This window comes from Callorhinus ursinus, unplaced genomic scaffold (genome assembly GCF_003265705.2).
Source record: "Callorhinus ursinus isolate GAN/ISIS: 27379988/994484 unplaced genomic scaffold, GSC_fseal_2.0 scaffold1, whole genome shotgun sequence".
Classification (NCBI taxonomy): domain Eukaryota; kingdom Metazoa; phylum Chordata; class Mammalia; order Carnivora; family Otariidae; genus Callorhinus; species Callorhinus ursinus.
In genome coordinates, this window is record NW_027397063.1 from 97,697,222 (window position 1) to 97,718,518 (window position 21,297).

General features: G+C 43.1%; 1 protein-coding gene across 3 annotated transcripts in view; it reads right to left on the reverse strand.

The window, feature by feature from the left end:
- Window positions 1-683: 683 nt before the first annotated feature.
- KCNAB1 (potassium voltage-gated channel subfamily A regulatory beta subunit 1) overlaps window positions 684-21,297 on the reverse strand; it is a 394,841-nt gene continuing 374,227 nt past the window's right edge. For all 3 annotated transcript variants that reach the window (XM_025879955.2, XM_025879963.2, XM_025879970.2), the window contains exons 10-14: window positions 20,586-20,706; window positions 18,850-18,944; window positions 11,114-11,234; window positions 6,059-6,147; window positions 684-1,021 (exon numbers count right to left, since the gene is read on the reverse strand). In XM_025879955.2, coding sequence (XP_025735740.1) covers window positions 932-1,021; window positions 6,059-6,147; window positions 11,114-11,234; window positions 18,850-18,944; window positions 20,586-20,706 — 516 coding nt within the window. In that variant the 3' untranslated portion in view covers window positions 684-931. The remainder of the gene's footprint in view (window positions 1,022-6,058; window positions 6,148-11,113; window positions 11,235-18,849; window positions 18,945-20,585; window positions 20,707-21,297) is intronic.

Genomic DNA, 21,297 nt, shown 5'->3' on the forward strand with positions numbered 1-21,297 from the left:
CAGTAAACATTTGCCTTTATGGGTATTTTACAGGTTGACTTACAAAACTGAGCATGTGTATATTTATTTTTAAAGCTCAAATATTTAAACTTGCAGAAGCTGTGCCTACAAGCAGTCAAAAGTATAAAGCAGGTTTTAATAAAATGAAGTCAAAAATGAACACTTCAATTGTAGCTATATTACATTTTATTCAAGGCCTAAGCTTCCATAGCAGTGTAATCCCCCCTTTCATAAATTAGGCATAATGTTTCAAGTTAACGATTGGGTGTTCATCCTTTCACCATCTCAATGTGTGAATGGACATAGTGTTAATAGAATCCTAATAGATACCTCAGGTAAATTATAATACAGGCCATTCTTGGGGCCAAGCAACAGTGAATATTTTTAAAAGGTAATGAAAGCAAATACCTTGGAATTTTAGTTTTGTTGAATGACCAGTGAAACAACTCTAGCTAACCTCAATGTGGAAATAGAAACAAACAATGTGAAGTTGTTTCTGCTTATTCTCCCACGACTTCTGAGTGACCGTAGCCTACTCTTTCTGATGCAATCCACATTGCATCTGTGGATTTTATGCATTTTGGGAAAAATACATCTGTACAGCCTTCTTTAAGTTACTAAATGCCTGAAGGTAATTGTCCTCCCCTCATACACTTCCTGTGGCATAAGCATGAGGTGTACAGAGCAATGCAAGAATAGTTGACTCCAGTCCAAGATAAGAAAATAGAATGGATTTCCTTGGTTGTGAGTTTTCAGATGTGCTTGTAATTCAGGTGCACAGTGGTAGCGACAGCAGATACCTCAGAATCCGGGAATACTAGAGGTTGAGCAGCAGGCTGCTAAGTGACTCAAAAGACTGGCTAGTGACGCCATTCTGTACCAGTAGAGACCGCAGTTTGAACCGTGCACGTCCCGTGGCTCATGCACTGCCTTATGATCGGTAGTCCTTTTTGCTGTAGGGCTTGTTTCGCAATATGTTATCAATCTCATTTACCACATGTGATGTCATCTTTGGGAGAACCTGATGAGCAGAAGTACAGAGGGTATGGTTAGTACTTGATCATTTGTTCATTGTATAATATTAAGCAGAGTCGTCTAGACTTGTATACATTTATAAACCACAACTAGATGTAAGCCCCCACCTAGACTATAAGCTCCTTGAGGTCAGGGACCTTGTTTTTTTCACCACTGCATCTACTGTGATAAGAGTGCTTGGCTCATAGTTGGTGCTTAGAAATATTGCTGAACTGAATAAAGGCATAATGTATAAATGAAGGCTCATAGAAATACAGTGAGTCACATAATTTCAGATTTTCTAATGGCCACATAAAAGTGAAAAGAAACATGAAAGTAATGTTTTTACTCCATTTATCTAAAACATTTCAACATGTCAGTGTAGAAAATTAAAATGCCCTACATATTTTAAGTACTAAGTCTTTCAAATCCAGTACATTTAACACTTAGAGCACATCTCCATTCTGATAACCTGGTTTCATGCACCAAAAGGCCATTTGTGGCTAGAGGCTAGGGTTGTGGACAGCATAGGTCTAGAGACTAAGGAGAGATTCTCTGCCCCTGGTGGTCACAACCCTGGCAAAGGATGGCCAGGGGTTAACAGGCATCCCTCGTAGCTGGACTGGCTTGGAAAACTGAGCAGTCTGAGATGGAGGGAAGAAAGTATAGAGGGTGGTGATGGTAGGAATTAGGGGGAAAGGGAAGTTGGGGTCATCAGCATGGAAGGCCTCGAATGCCACTCTTTGGAGTTGGGACTTGATTCTTGGCAGCGGGGAACCTCTCAGGACTTCTGAGCTAGGAGCAACCCCGTCAGACACCTGGAGGTAGCTTGGAGGAGATGGAAAGGGAACCCAGATGTTAGACATTTCTTGCTGCTGGAGCCAGAGATGATAAAAGCAGTAACTAGTTAGTGGCAGTGGAGTAGAAAAGGAGAGTGGATGGGAGAGAGAGAGAGACTTTGGAGGCTGAGGAGGATTTCAAGACTGAAGGACTGGAAGGATGGAGATGTTGATCGTTGAGCCTGGAACCACAGGAGTGTGGAGTACGAGAGGTTTTTGAAGTAGGTGTTGAGATGAAGGTCCCTGGGGGATATCCGTGTCGGCACGGCCTGTAGGGAGCCGGGTGGAGCTGTGGATTGGTGCCGGCAGGAGGGCTGGAGTGGAGGGTTTGTGAATTGCTTGCCACAGACATGCCTGCCCAGTGAAGCCTTGGGAGAGGACGAGCTCACCCAAGGCTAGAATTTATCCTGAGAAGGGACCACATTACACCATAAGGCAAGGGACAAAGGCAGGCTTCTTCCCAGGAATAGACTGACCCTGTGTGGAGCCTGTGGCAAAAGACAACGATGGTGGCCGGTTTTGAGGTTTCAGGCTTGCCCTTCCTCTGCTGCTGTCATGTTGGCCCGGGTGACCTAGTCTCCACTCAAATGCTAGTCTCAAAAGCCTGAGGGTTTGGCAGAATAGTAGAGCTATTCTGCCTGAGAAACTAGTTCTGGGTAACGGTTTCCTATCCGGAGCTAAAGGGGGGAGTTTAATTTCCCACCAGCTTAGGAGTCTCAGAATTGAAATATGTTCTTTAAAATGAGACTGCAACAAAGAGACCCAAATCTAGAAAGTAGATTTGTGGGAAGTTTTGTCTAAAATATAGTGGGTTAGCCGTGTGAGGAGAAAAAATTCTTCATTCATTACGCCAGAGTAAATTTCAGATAGATTTAAACATTAAAAAAAGAAACCATAAAACTACTTGAATAAAACATGAAAAATGTATATATAGTGTTGTAAGACTTAAATTTTTAAGAAGCCATACATCCAGAATTTTATGTGAAGTCGCCCAATTTTTTAATGCTGGCAACTGTTGTAAAACATTTTCATCCGCTACAGATTACACAAACATCCCACAGGCTACCAGTTTGGCAACCCTGCTGTTATACTGACTGGAATAATTGGTGGACTGAGGACACCAGGGAAGGAGTGGTAAGGGAAGATGAGCCCTGGATGTGAGAAGGGCCTGACTACTGAGAAGCCTGGATTTCTCTGAGCAGGTGATGGGGAGCCTCAGGAGCGGGAGAGAATTGCTTCGGTCTACTTTTTAGGTTTTTTAGGGTGGGGACCTGTTCAGGTGATGGCAGGCTGCCTGCAGCTGTGGTTTCTCCTCTCCAGTCTCTCCCACTTAACTGAGGCTCTGATTTCTATGTCCCTCCAATTTATGCATGTCTTAGGCATGTTCCATCCGTTGGAGCAGCTGACCCTTTGAAATTTCCTTTCTTTGACAACTGTTGGCACTGCACACTTTATCCTGCATCCAATCCCACCACTGCTGGGTGCCCCTGGCTGCCTAGTCACAACTTGCCTAGGGTGGAATTTTCAGTGCTGGGCTGGCCGGAGGTAGGAGTGGAAAGGGGGAGGGGATGATAAAGCCTCCAAGGTAGCAGCCTCCCAGCTTGGGTAATGGTCCCTTTTCCCTTGACTGTTGGAGCATCTCTTCCCCCCCTCCTGCTATCAGCCTGAGTCTTGCTAGGGGGCAAATGCTTTAGGAAGATGACAGACTCAGAGTTTTCCTCTGAAATATATCTTTTTTTTTTTTTAATTTTTAAAAAATTTTTAGTTTAATTATTTTAAATCTTTTGCTACCTGGAATACTCCCCCAGCCATGGAATTACTTTTTTTTTTTTTTAAACCATTCCCAGGTAGTAGTAACTCCTCCTGGGCTGGCAGTGGTCACTCTGTTAGCATGATAGGAATCCCAGTTTCTCCCTCTTGGCTAAGCCACCAGCAAGTCATGGTGTCTGTGTCCAAAGCCTGTGGAATCCATCCACTTCACCACCACAGCTACCATCCTCGCTAGCCCCAGCCATCTCCTGTCACTTGGGCAACTGCCTTTGCCTTTCTTCATTCCACTTTCTACCCAGCAGCCAGCACCATCTTTAAAAGTTCAAATAACAGCATGTCCCTCTTAAAATGCTCCCAAGGATTTGTGGCATGTACAAGACTGACCTGTTCAGCATCCTGTGAAATCTGTCTCCTGCCTGCATCCACTTCCATGCACCCACTACCCCTTGTGGTCACGACACGTTGGCCACATTAGCCTTGGGCTGGTGGTTTCTGGAAAAAGCCAAGTTCCTTCCCCTCTCCAGGCCTCTGCACTGTTCCCCACTGTGCCTGGAATGCTCATGCTTGGGTGTTGCACATTTCTCCTCTTCCCTGAGCTTTACAATATGCATATCCCAGAGAGGCCTGGGGGCAAAAACATCACCTAAAGTAGGCCCACCCCCTTCTCAATTAGTCTCTACCACAGAACCTTCTTCAGTTCCTTAATAGTCCTCACATTTTGAAATTATTTCATGTTTATTATGTGCCTCTCCCACTGGAATGTAAACTCCTTGAAGCTCGGACAGTATCGTTCTTGTTTTCCTATGGTGTCTCCAGTGCCTCGTATGTAGTAGGCTCTCAAAGATGTGAATGAACTAAGAGACAGATTTCTGAATTCACTCTCAGCCAGCCTGTGAGCTCGTGAGGGCAGAGGCCTGTTTTTTTCTCAGTACTCTGCCTAGCGTGGTGCCAAACGTCTAATACATAAGAACTATGAATGGAATTGAAATCATTGGATATTCCATTGTGTACAGACTGTATGTACCTCTGTTTCCTCCATGGTCATTCCTCCTTGTCTTTTCCCAGAGCATAAGTGAAAATAAGGTAGGGGTGGTTTTCATAAGAGGGAGCATTCCCCATGCAGGGATGGAAGCCCACAGAATCCAGGAGGAGTTGGGGGCCTGCAAGGGGTTCTTTGTGGCAGGGGCAGAGGTGATTACCCTGCTGCAGAGCCCTAAGAAAGTGATGGTGGGAGGGAGGGAGGGAGGTTGGCACCATTTATATCCCAGCATATCCTGGGCTATTTGCCAAAAGGGTTTTAAACATTTTAAAAAGTTTAATGACGTTTGTTCCCACGTCCATGTGTTTCCTTTTGGGAGGGTTCACAGGGCTTGCTTCAGGGACAGATGGGCGGGGGAGACGTTCTATTCCCCAGGGAGCAATAGGAAAATACACATTCATACCGGTTTTGGTAGGTGGTGGCTGTGGCAAGAGTAGTGGGCAGGCTCCTTCTCAGGACCCTCAGGCTGAGAGTGGGACAGGCTCAGGACTGAGGTGTGGCCGTCGGGGGTAGGGGATGGTCACAGTAGCTGCCAGCCCCCACCCTCTCCACAGATGGAACTCCCAGGAACATCTCAATCCCACTTCCCCTCTCACTGCCCTTACGGGCTCCCCGGAGTACAGCTGCAGGCTCCTACCAGTTCCTGTCCGTGCGGAGGAAAGAGTGGGTGGTTAGTCCTGAATTGGCAGCTAGGGAAGATGTGATCCTGGAAGTCCAAAATAGAATTTTGAGCCTAGTTCTTCTTTCAAATGCGGGAAACATTCATTCCACAGGTATTTGATGGCTGACTAAGGGATATGTAGTATGCTGGGGACTGGAAAAGCAGTGGAGATGTGAGAAAGACACAGGTCTCTGACCTCAGGGAGCTTCCTGTCCAGCAGGGGAGACGGGTAATTCTACCACACGATCATAAATGCTGTGATGGAAGGGGAGGAAGACAGGATGCTGTGGGAGCAGAAGAGCGGTTGGCACGATGTAGGTTGGCAAATATTCGGGGAAAGAACTAATGAATAAATGATGTACATATATTGTCCTGTGGTTATTACATTTCAAGCAGGTTTTTATGGTAAGGCCTGGGAACCCCGTTGCCCAGTGTCACATTGCTTGGGTCTTGGAATGCACTGTCCTACAACCCATCCTGAAGAATGAGCTTTGAGAATATTGCCTCTTCAGAAGAGGACACCCCTGGATCCATGTACACTAAAGGTTCTGTTCCTTCTTGTGCCTTTGCCCCCTGCACCCCCGTCCTCTCCACCCCCCATCTAGGAACAGGTAGTCTTTGGGAAACTGTGACACAGTGAAGGACAGAGGTGGAGAGAGATGGGACGTTCCCTGGGGACATCTTCTGAGGACCATGATACCCCTGGAGTTTGGTGGGAACGGCTGTAGTACTTGCCTGAATGGCACCGAGGTTTTCAATGAGTTGTTCGGGAGTAGAGGACCCCAGGAGCACGGAACTCACACCCTCATTTCTCAGGCACCATGCTGGGAAGAAAGAACACATGTTCAGGATGTCAAAACAATTCTGCTTATTGAGTAGCTCCTGAACACCACCTGTAACCACCACTGTTGCAACCGAAACTTAGTAACTTTTGGCGGGGAGGATAAACAATGCTTCCTAGACCTCAGCCTCAACCCCTATCCTGCAGAGGGTTTAGTAGAATCTATGCATTTGAGTTGAGAGGGCTTAGGGCTCACACGCTTTCTGCATGAGGACTTGCCTCAACAGCTGGGGTATCCAGTCGAGCTGTCCACCCCAGGACCTCATTCTTGCTCCTGAAAACACCTGACCCTGCTCCCTGGCAGACGTCTGCATTCCTGTTTCCATCTTGGCCCACAGTCTCCTGTCTTTCTCCATCTTATTCATGCTCTTTTTCCTCATCTGTTACATAGAGTCCTGTAGACCCTGGGTATCTTGTTCTTTGATTCTATCCACCTGTCAAACTCAGGATTTCCCTTTCTTCCTAGTCTAAGATTGAACCTGCCAGCCTTCAACCCTTTACTCCTTTCCTTCTGCCTCTCTAGCAACCTCCACCCTTAAACCCTCTATCCAGCCCGTCCCCTCACTCTTGGCAGATGACCTGGCTTCCTACCGTCTGTAGAAAATTAAGTCCATCAGGTGGTATATTACTCAATAACCCATAAGCACACATCCACACCCTCCAGTTTCAGAAGATGATGTGTCTGGTTTCTGTTCAAGGGCAAAGTCTGCCCTGGATTGAATTCCTGTTGCCTTTTCTTGGACTTGATTGATCATTGTTTCTCACTTTCTCTCCTGAATTTTAAATTTCTTACCACCTCCTTTATCAAATTTGTCCCATTCTAAAATTAGCTTAGCTAACTTCTAAACTTCTAAAAGGCTAGTTTAGACCCCTTTGCCCTCTAGTCCCCTTCTTACCGTGCCAGAAGCCAAGTTCCTTAGGAACCTCCTTGTGATTACAGTAGATGTCTGCAACTAGAGGTTTCTGTAGACACCCAGATGCAGTGTCTGCTGGACACCCTGCTAGGTGTCCCACGGGCACTGCACACGGCTTGCTGCTTACTACTAAGCCTGTCTTTCTTGTGTTCCTAGTCTCATTTTGGGGCCATCACCCAGCAACTTGGCCTTCTAATCCCCAAACCAGGTTGTTAGCCTTAGGAACTGTCCTTTTTCTGAGCCTGCATTCCCTTTTAATTGCCACATCTAGTTGATTATTCCTCCTAAATATTTCTGTGATCCAGCATGCATCAGAATCACCTGGAGGGCTCGAGAAACGATGACAGGGTGCCACCCCTGAGTTTCTCACTGAGAAGGGCTAGAGCGGGGCCTGGGGGATCTGCATGTCAAGCAAGTGTCCAGGTGCTGCTAATGCTGCTGATCCAGGGACCATGCTTTTTCTGAAAACAACTTTGTTGGGGTAAAATTTCCCCATTTAATCATTCAGTGATTTTTCATAAGTTATCAAATGTGCATCCATCACCATTTACAGTTAATCCCATTTCTAACCCCCAGTCCCAGGAAACCACTCATCTACTTTGTACCCCTATAAATTTTACTACTTCTGGACATTGAATTTAAATGGAATCCTATAACCTGGATCCTTTGTGTCTGACTTCTTTCATTCAGCATGATGTTGGTAAGGTTCACCCATGTTAATAGCATTTATTAGTAGATATTTCTGTTATTGCTGGATAGCATTCTGTCATGTGGATGTGGCCCACACTTGGAGAATCACTGCTCTGGTTCCACTTGCCCACTGTCCTCATTCAGGACCTCACTGTCTTTCTCCTGCAAAGCTGGTTTTCCCACCTCTTGACTGGATTTCCCCTTCTCCCCCATAATCTGTCACAGGAGTGAGAAGAACAGCACTTCTCCCAGGTACAAATCTGATCATGTCATGCCTGGTTAAAAGTTCTTCCAACATGTATCTCACATAATCATTGTCTTATAAGATGAAGCTCTCATTTCTCATCCTGGCAAACTTACTAGAAAGCCTGCCTCTCCAACTTCGTGTCTTCTCCCTGCCTTGAACTTTGGGCTTCAGCAGCACTGAACTGTTGGTAAATCCTTTCCATCCCCAAACATCATGCTGTTTTTCTCCTCAAGTCCTATGTTCAAGTGTACCCTTGGCCTGGAATGTCCCTCTGCCTCAGTAATCCCTCCTCGGTCATTTGAGACGACTCATGGATACTGCTTTCTCCCAAAGCCCTTCTCTGAATCCCAGGCTGAGTTGGGAGCCTCTACACTTCACTTAACTTCCATAATCCTCTGTGTCCTCCTCAGTTATTTTATTACAACACTGTATTAAAGTTATCTATTTTATTTTCTTGGCTTGCCCACCAGGCTGTGAGATAGGAGTTATTTGCACTTGGATGCTCAGCACCCAGCCCAGTACCTGCACATAGTAGGTGCTTATTACATGTTTGTTGGATAAACACAGGTGTGAATGATTGATGGGTGTCCCCAAGTATTCCTTCTGCCCCGTTTGCTCAGGCCCTGCAACAGATCCTCTTAAGCTGTTACCATGCTCTGGCCTTTTGAGGCAATCACTAAATCTTTCCACATGGGCAAAATAATACTCCATATAGGCAAAACGCCAACTGACCCAGGACTTTTTTTTTTTTTTTTCCTGGCTGCATTGTTTCCTGCTTTGCACTTAGAGAACTCTTTTGGCTCTGGTGTTAAGTATTGAGGTCAAAGCGGGACACTGGGAAAATTATTGCCCATAAACTACCTGATGTCAGCAACAGCCAGTTTTCTCCATGGGCTGTAGGGCATAGGAGAACCCACTGGGCAGAACTGGCCAGCGTGATAACACAGGCAGATGATTCTAGCTTCTAAGCAAGTGTCAGCAACAGCCCTGTCCAGAAAGCCTAGAAGCAAAGTGTGAAGGCTGGCTTTCACACACAGTGCAGGTGTGTGACATGGGAGTCAGCCCACACTTGGGTTCAAGCCGTTTGTTTCCTGCCGAAGGATCCTCCCTCCCCCTACTTCCTTCTAGCAGATCAAAGGTAATATGCCTGGAAATAATTTCCCTCTTGGTTTGAGAGTTCTGCGCTTAAAAGCGAAACTACTTGTTCATAAAGAAAAAAATGACAGGCAAGCAAGACGTTTGGGGGCACAGAGGGAGGAAAGGGAGAATCAAAGCATGTTTTAACTTAGACTGTAACGAGTCTTTCATGTATATCTAACATCCAGTGAAAGTTTAAATCTGGTCAGGATTTTCTCTTGAGAAGGACACTTCTTCTCTTTCAGAGCTAAATTCAAAACTCACTGTCATGTTACCACCTAAAACCGTATTTAGAACCAACCGTATTTCAAGAAGAGATGTTTCCCTGCCTGTCACGCTGACCACACACCATGGCTAGGAATGGATGGAGTTGTAGGTCTGAGGTGTCTCATTCTTGCAAACAGCTTACTGAACTTACTGAACACTTACTCTTTGTTTTTATATATATATATATATATATATATATATATATATATATATATATATATATAGTTTCCCTTTACTCAACAAATTTATAAGATCTGTGTTATATACTTTATAGATGAGAAAATCGGTAGGTTAAATAACTTGCTTATGGTCAAATGGCCAATACTTTTTACTGTGCTTGTTAATAACAAGCTATAGGGATGCTAATAGTCACATTTTTCTTTGACTTTTTTTTTGGGGGGGGAAGGACTAAAACAAGTCCTGGATATATGTATCTGGGTAGATAATATTCCTCACCCTCTCCCCAACTACCTCCCGTTTCTGTCTCCAGCTGCAGCCATTCCCTGCCTTCCAACCACAGAAGGGTCTGGCATCTAACAATTATTTGTCACATTGTTTTGTTTTCATAGAACTTGAGTTTTTTATCTCATTTCACTGTATTGAATTAGCCCCAATTCCTGCTGTTTCTTAACCCTTGGGATTTTTTTCTAGAATCTACACCCATTTTACTCTTTTCTCATAGCTACCCCATGCATTTTTTTTTTTTTTGTAACTTTCAGTTTCTTCATTTGTGAGGTGGAGATAATGATCACAAATACTCCCTTAACATCTGTAAGGTAGGGCGAGTGATAGCATACAGCTCAAGGGATTGTTCTGATGCTTAAGGAAACGAGACCGTGAGCGTAAAGTGCTACTGTGGAGCAAGGGAGCCGAAAGTCTACAGGCTTTTCTGTTAGGTACCTAGCCTCTAAGCTATCTGTGACTTCTGGAGATGTGAATTGAGATGTACTGTAGGTATAAAATACATTCTGGATTTTGAAGACTTAATACGAAAAAAATGTAAAATATCTCAATAACTTTTTATAGTCATTATGTGTTAAAATGATAATGTTTGGGCCATTACTGGGTTAAATAAAATCCGTCATTAAAATTGAGTTCACCTATTTTCTTTTTTTTAGTATGGCCACTAGAAAATTTAAATATGTGGTTCACATTCTGTTTCTATTGGACAGCACTGGTACATGTGGTTTTTAGCCATACGAGTGACCATGATGGTTCCTCAACTCCACAGTGTTAGAAGAGCACTTTTCATGGCCCCTCAGGAAGTTGCAGAGTGAAGCTGCTCCTCTAGGATAGGCTTCCATGGGGTAGTAGCCTTGGGCCCCTGGTGCCCCCAGCCCTGCATCTGGCCTCTCACCAGCCCCACCTTAGCTTCCACAGGGAGGGAAAATTAAGCCAGAAGAAATGGATGTCACTACACAATTGAGGGCCGCTCACCCCTGACACCATGAGGATGTGTGTGTTTTCACTTACCCTCATTTAAACGGTGTTCTAAGGGATAGAGGAAGGAAATAAATGTTTTAACATGTAGAAAATTCTAGGGAACTTTGAAAACTTTGTTTTAGATAATATTAACCAGGAGCTTATGCTTCAAAGATCAGTCTGCCCTTACACTAGATACTTTATCATGATAGGCACGTGAAAACTATTTTCTGTGATCTAGCAAAGCCTCCCCTCGCTGGTAATTTTCTTACCAACAGCTAGCTGAGGTAGTGTGCATCCCAGACGCTCAGCAATTGGGGAAAGGTCTTTTAGTTTGTTTTGCTGTTTTCGGCCTTCTTCACTTACAATTCTTTCCTTCAGCCACTGGTAGCACTAGGGAGAAGAAGAGCATTTAAATGTTAATGGTAAGGGGTAAGGGTTTGAGGCAAAGATTGTTAAATCAGTAAAATAGGCCCTCGTGGTGAATTCCTGCATCTTCTTCCCTAACCCTTATGTTTTGTGGTGACCAGATGCCTGTGCTTTTAGGCAAAGAAGTGTTCCCCATGGTCTCACTCCTTGTTTATTGGTTCAAGACAGATTGATTTTGACTAATAGTCACCATTCAAATCCATCAACATGTATGAAAGTTATTAAAATCCTGACATACAGTCAATTATATATAGTCTGCTAAGTGGAGGAAATGACGTTTCTTATTGCAATAGCCCAATTTTAGACTGTAGCAAAAAAAATTTTTTTGACATTTCACCAAGGTCTGTTACGTTTCCTTTTTGTCAAGAAAGCTGGGTGCCAAGCTTTCTGTTCAAAGAAAGCCATTATCTTAACATTCTTTTATAATTATCTTTCTCCCTCTTGCCTTCTATTTACTGCTAGTCTCCTATATTTTTTTTTTTTTTTTTAAGATTTTATTAGAGGATGCACGAGCTGGGTGAGGGGCAGGGGGAGAAACAGACTCCTTGCCGAGCAGGGAGCCCAATGTGGGGCTCAATCCCAGGACCCTGGGATCATGACCTGAGCCAAAGGCAGCCGCTTAACCAATTGAGCCACCCAGGTGTCCCGCCAGTCTCCTATTCTTACAGCACGGTTTTCTTTTTAAGGTTTTATTTATTTGATAGAGAACGAGCACAAGTAGGCAGAGCGACAGGCAGAGGGAGAGGGAGAAGCAGGCTCCCTGCAGAGCAGGGAGCCCGCTGCGATCCCAGGGCTCTGGGATCATGACCTGAGCCGAAGGCAGATGCTTAACCCACTGAGCCACCCAGGCGCCCCACAGCAGGGCTTTCTTATGGGCTCTCTCAGCTCCTTAAAGCAGATAAGCATAACTAATAGGTACACAAGTACATTTTTAAAATTTTAAAGTTGATAAAGACTATCCCAAAAGTGTATTTTTTGTATAGCGATTGAAACTTTAAAAGGTAAGGAAACTCAGAATGGGAAACTTGTGTAAAACCTCTAAGAGACTGATTGGTAGCCTATAAAGTGAGCTAACTTCCTAAATAGAAGGAGACAAATCTTTTAGAACTTCACAATGCCTTGCTTCCCCGAAGGTTCTGCTCTTACTAAGAAATGAGGGACGGTAGGATGTTCTCTACAAAACACTAAGCAGCAACATCCAAAAGTAACAAATATTCTAAGAATGTGTTTTAGTGAAAATAATAGAAACCATCCTCCCGTGTGGCAATGTGGACTTTATCCGTTGTGTTTGCGAAGTAATTGTCACCACAGACTACCTTCCCAAAGGCAGCAATCATCACAGACACCCCACCCACATGATTTCAATAAGGCTGCTTTTGTTTTTTAAGTACTTTTTTCTTCATTCTAAGACAGTATTTCCAAAGAAAAAGGGTAACCACATTACATTTTATTATGATTTTTGAAATGATTTTGCAGATGTGAAAAAGAGGGCAAGCTGCCCCGGTTCTGTTTGCTGTCTAGATCTCAAAGGCTTATGGTCTGGTTCCTCACTTGAGAGTTTGCTTAGGGAGATGGCCAAGAGTCTTCCCAGCCTCAGCTCTGGGAAACCTCAGCTTCTTCCACGAGGAGAGGTACCCTGGAGCACCTTTCCAGAGACGACAGCTGGTTAGCTAGAGGTGGTGAGTTGGGCCTTGTGACAATAAACACTGCCATCAGGGCCCAGGAGCCTTCCCTGACCAGACCTGTGTGCTGGGTCAGAGAGCCCCTGAACTTACTTCCCCTGTCCTCAGTGGAGAAACATTACCAGCCCTCACTTTAGTTTCATAACACCTTTCAGGAGACCAGTAGCCCTGAGTGTTCTTCAAAGGAAAAAATAAAAGGGTTAAAAACCAATCACCGAATGATTGCTTTTTATTGTAACTAGGAGCGTTCCTGAAGTTTCAATATATACTACACACATAAGGAATGGTTGTTTTATCACTTATAGAACTCCATTTTTGAAACCTTATGTGGAGTGCATTTGTACTCTTAGGGTCGAGTTACAAATTTGTGTGTATGTGTGTGCACATTTACACACACGTACACACACAACAAACAGACTTCTAAAAGTAACAAACATCAAACATTCATTTATTGAGTCACTCTCCCTGCACTCAACACTATAAATCTTGTTGCTTTAATCATTGGAAAACAAGCAGGCTAGGATTTATAAAAAGTAGACACATAGTAGTTATACTGCTTTTCCTCATACAAAAGGAAACAAAAGTGTTTTTGGAAATAAATAGCTTTAACTGCTTTGCAAGTGGGAAAATGTTAACATAGAGAGGAGATGAGGCTTAATTAAAATATAAATATGGAAGCGAACCAGTGTTTTTTGTGTAAGATGATTGGTGGTGGGTGTGGTTGTGTGCGACAATACACCCAGCTTGTTGACTGGGCAGTCCTCCACGAGTCAGCTGATCTTTTTTCCTTCCAACCCGATTATACTGCTTACCCCATTGCTGCAGTGATTTGGTCACGTGTTGATCTAACTAAATGGAGGAGGGCAGGGACGGGCTTCTTGTTCATCTCAACATCTCCGGTCCTGACACAGTGCTTGCCACAGAGGAGGGGCTCCACCAGTATGACCGTGAGGGAGGAATCTGAGCAACCAGGGCTCCACAGGATAAAAGATAGATCTTTTCAATGTTTCCGATGAGCAAAGACACCCCCTCTTTATTCCAGTACAACTTTGTGGATAGTCCTGTGTGACTCCTCAGTGCTTGTGGTTTCCACACTGTTTCCTAATTCACCCCTTCACATGTCTAACAAGTCCCCCAAGTTACCCCTTGAAGGTGGGGACTGTCGCCTTCTTCCCTGGATCCTCAGCACTCAACACAGAGCCCAGCACTGACTAGATACTCAATAAGTATTTGCCAAAGAAAAGAGCTTTTCTGCACAGATTAGGGAGCTATTGTTTTTATACAGAAGTCACAAAATTCTCTAAATTTTCCTAAAGCCTATTTATTTGCCATCTCCCAATGCTATAACCATTGTACAGGTAATGCTGGGGATAGGAGCGGTCTGCAGGACTGGCCCTGAAGCCTCCAGTTGGCTGTTTGCTGCTAATGGATTGAAACTCAGGCAGCACCTATAAAGCCATGGACAGAATAAGTCACATTTCATCTCTGGACTTTGTCTTGGACTGCTTTAGCATCCAAGATCACTATTATAATTTAAACGTCAACATCTTTGGCTCAAAAGAGCAGCACAGTCTTTTGATATTGAGGTTGAGATCTTTAAACTGTTGAAGCTAAAAAATTTCCTTCTGAAACTACACTGTGATGTGCTGTACTTTTAGTTGCTTAATGTGAACACCTGGAGTACTCGAACTGCCACTCTTCCCCCACCTTGATTCACCTAAGTTTGCATTGTCCTGTTTTCATTTGACAGAGGGGGTACATATTTTTATGATTTTTCTATAAGGCATTTTACTAGCAACAGGAAAGAGCTGCCCGTAAATTTTATTGCACTTTTCATTTCTATTTAAAAGGTCTATTTAAAAGCCACACACCTGGTCCGTTGATCAGACTTTGTTGATCTTCCCTTATGGCTCATTTCACCCATTCAACAAACATTTATTGAGTACCTGTCATGTGCCAGGCTCTGTGATGAGCTACCTGAGTTTCAGTGTCCGAGACATTCACAAATCACTGGTAGCTTGAGGAGTGTTTTGTAGTTGGGGTGCCTCCCTCAATGACTGCCTCAGAAGCCGTGTTTGTACCTTATGGAAAATGCCTCTCCTGGTGGTGCATGACAGGAGCTGGTCATAGCACTTTACTGTTTGAGTCACTGTCATTGGTCTTACAAGTTGGCACATGACCCAAGTTTGGCCAGTGTTCCCTGGACTGAAGTCATAAGGAAAGACAGCTCTCTATTCTCTCACATTACATGTCTGTAAGGATGTAAACCTGAAAAGCAGTTTTCCCACTCCTGACCTCATGGAGAGGACCGGTTTGCAGTAGAAGACAACGTCCACATTGAGAGAGAAATAGAGGAGATGGAGAGAGTCCTGACAATGTACAAGCCTATGGTTGGAGTCAACCCTGAGACCATCTCCATTCCATCCTTTCCAGCGAGTATTTATATGTTCCCCTTCTTTGATTAAATTAGTTGAATTAAATTCTTTCACTTGCAACGGGAGAATTCTAAGACTCTGTAAGAAGTGTTAATGGAATAATAGAGGAAGATGCAAATAATCCAGTTTTATAAAGTGAGGACAGGCTTCATAGAGGTGAAGATAGCCAAGCTTTGTCTTTAGTGATGAGGAGGGCTTCCATCACAAGATGAAAAGGGCATTTCTGGGAGGCAAAGGAAAGTACAGTGCTTTTAGATGAACAATACAGTGACATGGGGAAAGACAAGAATGGAAAAGTGGGCACAACTTATATCCCAAGGGTATTTCCTTGAATGCTTTTCTGTGGGTTTTGGGTTTTGTCCTATAAGCAATGACTGGGAAGTGAATAACAGATTTTAAGCAGGGTTATGATATGGTCAGATTAGTCTTTCAGAAAGATAATTCGCAGTGATGGGTAGTTGACAAAAGGGGAAAAAAATTAGGGAATGCAGACAGGAGGTTACTTGCAGCAAAACAGGGAAGAAATGATGATGGTCTGAACTGAACAAGGGCTGTGCAGGGATGGGCCACAGAGAGTCAGGAAGTGGCCTGGAGGAGTGGGGGCCCCACTAGACAAGAGTGAGGGAGGAGAGGAGGCAGTCTGACATAACCCTTGGCTTCTGACTGGGATGGCCAGATGGAGGGTGGAGGAACGGTTAACCAAGAAGGAACGGTAAGTTCTGGGGGGTGATGATAGATTCCACTAGGCATGACTAATGCCCACGGGAGATGTCTAATAGACACGTGAAGTAGTACTGTACAGCTGAGCAGTGAAGAGGTGGTGACAAAAGATTTTAGAAGTCACTGTTAGAGCAGCAGACCAGATGCAGCCTTCCAGAAAACCCCCAGGTTGTGTTACTTTCTAAAAGACCTCCACCCAGATAGGTATTTTTCACACTGCCTTGTCTTTCAAATACAAGTTCAGTACTTACAACAGCCTGAAATGTCAGTGTCTATTTTATTGGTATAACTTAGAATAGCTAATGTGAAACACCAGCCATTTATTCTGTTTGGGGTGGGGGGAGGTAAAAGCTGCTAACTTATTTATCTTCTTGCTTAGCTTTCAATCTTTAATTTTTTTTTTTTTTTTGCTTCACTCTATTCAAGTTTCCCCCTTTTTTTAAAAGCAATTTTATTTTTCATTTTAAGTTGACTCCATGCCCAATATGGGGCTCGAACTCACGACTTCTGAGACCAAGAGCTGCATCCTCTACTAACTGAGCCAGCCAGGTGCCCCATAAGTGGCATTTCTAAGTACACATATATTAGAATGGAAAAGACTCAGGCTAATGATTTAGGAAGGCTTGAGAGTCTGTGGAGCTGTAAAGAAGCTGCTTTGTGATCAGAAAGAGGCCTTTAACCTGTTGAGAGCCCTTCATGTTTATTGTTAAGGATGTTTCAATAGATGTTGACTTTATCAAAGTCAACAATAGAAATATTTTTCTGAGTTGCTTTTGGACTTAGCCACCTTCAAGTATTTTGTATCTCCTTGTTTTATTATTATTATTTACTTTCTCTCTTTGTTAATGCATTTGTGAAGTTTTTTTTTTTTTTAGCCGTTTGTAAGCTTTTTCCAAATAGTGATGGAGGTCAGCTAATCTTACACTCCAAATACAGTACAGCTACTTCTTCCTCCATTAGAAACCTGGGTGTGCAAGGAGACAAAAATGTCTTGGGGGAGATAAACAGAGCCAGGAAACCTGAGTTCTAGTATAAACTCTATTATGAGTTTATGCTCTTGGATTATTATCTGACCTCTTTGTGCTCAGTTTCTACATCTGGAAAGGTTTACCCTCTTATAAGGGTAGTCAGTACTCAGCATATGTGGAAGTACTTTGAGTTTTTTTAAAAACATCTCTGAACGGGCGCCTGGGTGGCTCAGTTAAGTGTCTGCCTTCAGCTCAGGTCATGATCCTGGGGTCCTAGGATTGAGCCCTGCATGAGGCTCCCTCCTCAGCGGGGACTCTGCTTCTCCCTCTTCCGCGGTGTGCTTGTGCTTGCATGCGCATGCGCACTCTCTCCCCGGCTCAAAATCTTAAAAATAGTCTCTGAAAGAATGTAAGGCAACATGCTTAGCTACACCTGATTAAGAGTCATCTGTATGCATTTATCTTTGTGTGGATTAAAGGAGATGAATAAAAATGCTTAGCAATGCTTGGCACATAGTAGATGCTCAGTAAAATCGCAGTTTTTAGTGCTTCCCTTTCTTCTTCATTCTCTTTTTGCCTTTCTCCGTTCATACCTTCTTCCCTAAGATGCTTTTAGTTTTTCCTTTCTAACTTATTTAAACTTGGTTCAGAACAATGCACAGTTTTCAGAAGCAAGACCACAATTAATATTCTAGGATACTTATATTTTGTGATAATGCCAAGCTAGAAATAGGCATGTCACCATGCTTTAGGAGATATTTATATTATTTTAGAGAACAAACTAATAGGTCAACTGTAACAAACAGAAAGAGTGGGAGACCTAGAGCCTCGAGAAGGTTCTGATTAGTGAAGCACACAGTTGTCCCAGCAAGTTGATTACAGGGTTGGTGGTTTGGGCCTAACTTGGGTTGTCCTCCCGCTAACTTTGTGCTGATGTGATAGAAGCAAGAGGCTGTGTCAAACTTCTACTTCTTAGGGGTGTCTGCCATGTCTGAATTTTAAAAATGCCAATATTCTCTCTCCCTTGACATTACCATTTGTGATTCTAATGTTATTACACATTGTCTCAAGTTTTTAAAAACAGGTTGTTAATGAGGGTTGTTTGGAGTACTCTCCAATAAATTAATCATCAAGATGTTCTGAATGGAAGTTATTTTATGTCAGTGTTGTCAAATATCTTTATGCTTCAGAGAAGAATTTAAACTGTAAGACTACGTGGCCAGTTGATCTCTGTGAAAAACACCAGCCTTGAGCCGGAGTGCAGGCTTGCCTGGCTATGTATCTTGCTTCCTGAACCCTCCCTCTTACCCAACACCCCCACACAGTAAACAACATCAATCCACCTTGAGCCCTACTCAGCTACAGTTGGTTTGCCCCAATTGTTTTGTCAAGAAAAGTAAAAATAGATCCTCTTATAAAGAAAAGGGATTTTACATTTCATCAATTTCCAAGGAGGGATGAAATGCCTTCTTTAACATAAGAATAAATAACAGTAGGGATTTGAGCCCTATAAAACTAACCAGGGCACTGGGCATTTCCCCCCATTCCCCAGAGGAGGAGAATTTTCTGTGTTGACATTATGGATGCCTGACTGACTGCTCCGGCCTGGACCAGAGGTCTCCTGGTGGCTTAGGGGAGCCTGCCTGAGGACACTGGCCAAGGCCGCGCTCTGCCTGAGCCAGGAAGCACAGGCTGCTTCGGAGCTGTCCTGTTCAGTCTTCTTCCGTCCCTCTCTCCCATCCCCAGATGCTTTTCTAGAAGTGAGGGAAAATACCTTCAGTGAGGCCCTAGAACTCTCAGGCACTCCATTTCCATATTTTCCTGAGATGATTCCACAGGCAAGTGGAGACCATGTCATTGCTCCAACTCCTACAGAAGAAAAAAACAGAGTAAGTTGCTTGTGCAAAGGGAGAGCAAAAGTGTGGGAGTGTTTAAAACAGGACTTGGTTAGTTACAGGAAAAGTTAGTCAGATAAGTAAGTTAATACCAGCAGATGTCTCTCCATTAATATTTATTTATTTAATTAAAAAAAAACTATTTGAGAGAGAGAGATCACTAGTGGTGGGGAAGGGCAGAGGGAGAAGCAAGCTCCCCGCTAGCAGGGACCCTGCTCCATCCCAGGACCCTGAGATCATGACCCCAGCCGAAGACAGACGCTTAACCGACTAAGCCACCCAGATGCCCCTAAAATTGAGTTATTTATAGGTTGTGCTTCATTTTTATAAATCAGTTGAACAGGTACTGTCAGTTATACGGAGCGGGCCTTGTTTTCAAGCCAAACAAGCCTAAAAACGTGGCTCATTCTTAATTTGCTGATGTCCAAAATGGATGTTTCTTTTTATACTCAGAGACAAACACTGACTTGCACAGGCGAATGCTTCAGTGTTTCACTTGTCCCCTGAGTGCCTATATAGAGCCTGGTCCATAGCGGCACTATGCCTTCCGCAGAGTAAACACATAGCTAGTGCCAGCAATTATGAGGGTTATTGCTGTTGACTTTTGTAATCTTTTTTCTCCTTACCCAGCATTTTCCTGCTCTATTTCTTAGGAACCTCGGTTTTTTAGGAAGAAAGTTATCTCTGGACACTGTTGTGATACATGAGGCTGAAAATGTGGCTTATTCATTTTTTTTTTTTAAAGTATACAATGTTTTCTTTCTTTTTTTTTTTTTTTTAGAATTTATTTATTTATTAGAGAGAGAGAGAGAATGAGAGATAGAGAGCACGAGAGGGAAGAGGGTCAGAGGGAGAAGCAGACTCCCCACTGAGCAGGGAGCCCGATGCGGGACTCGATCCCGGGACTCCAGGATCATGACCTGAGCCGAAGGCAGTTGCTTAACCAACTGAGCCACCCAGGCGCCCCTATTCGTGTTTTTTGTATGTCCAAAATTCTTATGTATATGTTATATACATAAGAATATATATATACACACACACATACATATATATATACACACACATGCATATACACACACACATACATATATATACACACACACACATATATATACATATATTCATTTCTTTCCTTTCTTTGAAATTATTACATCTACCTACATAGACATGTAGTGCTAGGCTTGTCAGGCAGTCTTGAACTCCCCATGTCTAACTTAGTTCCAGGCACAGAGTAGAAGATATAGATGTATAGATGCATAATTGTTTTTGGAAAGGCAGTTATAATCTACTTGAAGACGCATGCTTTGGTTAGAGAAGCATCCTATGGAAAAAATGAGTTTATTCATTGTTTCTGCCCTTCCTTCTACATGCATTTTTTGAACACCTCCTGAGTACAGCTTGTACACCACAGTTTACAACTGCTTGGATTTCATCAGTAATACCCTATAGACTACCCTGTAGGCACATCTGATTATTCTGTAGTCAGAAATGGGTAGTTCTCACAATCTCTATGTTAATTAGGAACATTAAGGAAAGCATCTTGGTAACACTTTTTTCCGGATCACTGATACTCCTATTGTTAAAAATAATCAGTAAATTTGATTGTGAAGATTACCTATTTTATGGTAGAGCTCTGGTAGCTGAACCTCCACTTTCTCTCTCTGAAAAAGATGGTACTCAGCTTGTTCACAGACCGGTGGGATCATATTGAACTGCCTTGCTACAGAATAGGCTTCCTAGGGAGAAATAAGATTGTAACTGAATTTATACTCATGAGAAATAAGGCTGCTCTATGATTTATATGCATGAGAAAACTTCATTTCAATGAAATCAGTACAAACCAAGAAACATGTAGGATGCCAAATAATAAGCAAAGTTGTGACCATCAATCTCACTAAGAGCGATATCAAATGAGGGAAATCCTTATTATTCTTTGGAAGGGTCTGGATTGAGTAAAGTCCAGGGCAAATTAGTCAACATGAGAACCATAACAGCCCATGACAATATCCATAATTTTGGTTCCTAAAGAAATAAAACTCAGACTAACATAGACAAATGATGTGTCATTAGCGTGTTATAAACAGTATAGTTATTTAATACAGTTTTTAAAAAAGGAAGCCAGACTATTTTGTTCATGTATCTCATTAGCTGGGAAATTCATTGTATCCTCTTGTCACCGAAGAACATGCTAGAATATGATTCCTGCTAGAGACCTGCACCTTCCCTGTTGTATTCTGAGCTGATGAGATCCAGCCCCCATATCTATCTCTGGAATGACAGAATTGATTGTAGCATTCTAGTGCCGTGGTGATTATTAGGAAAGTTTG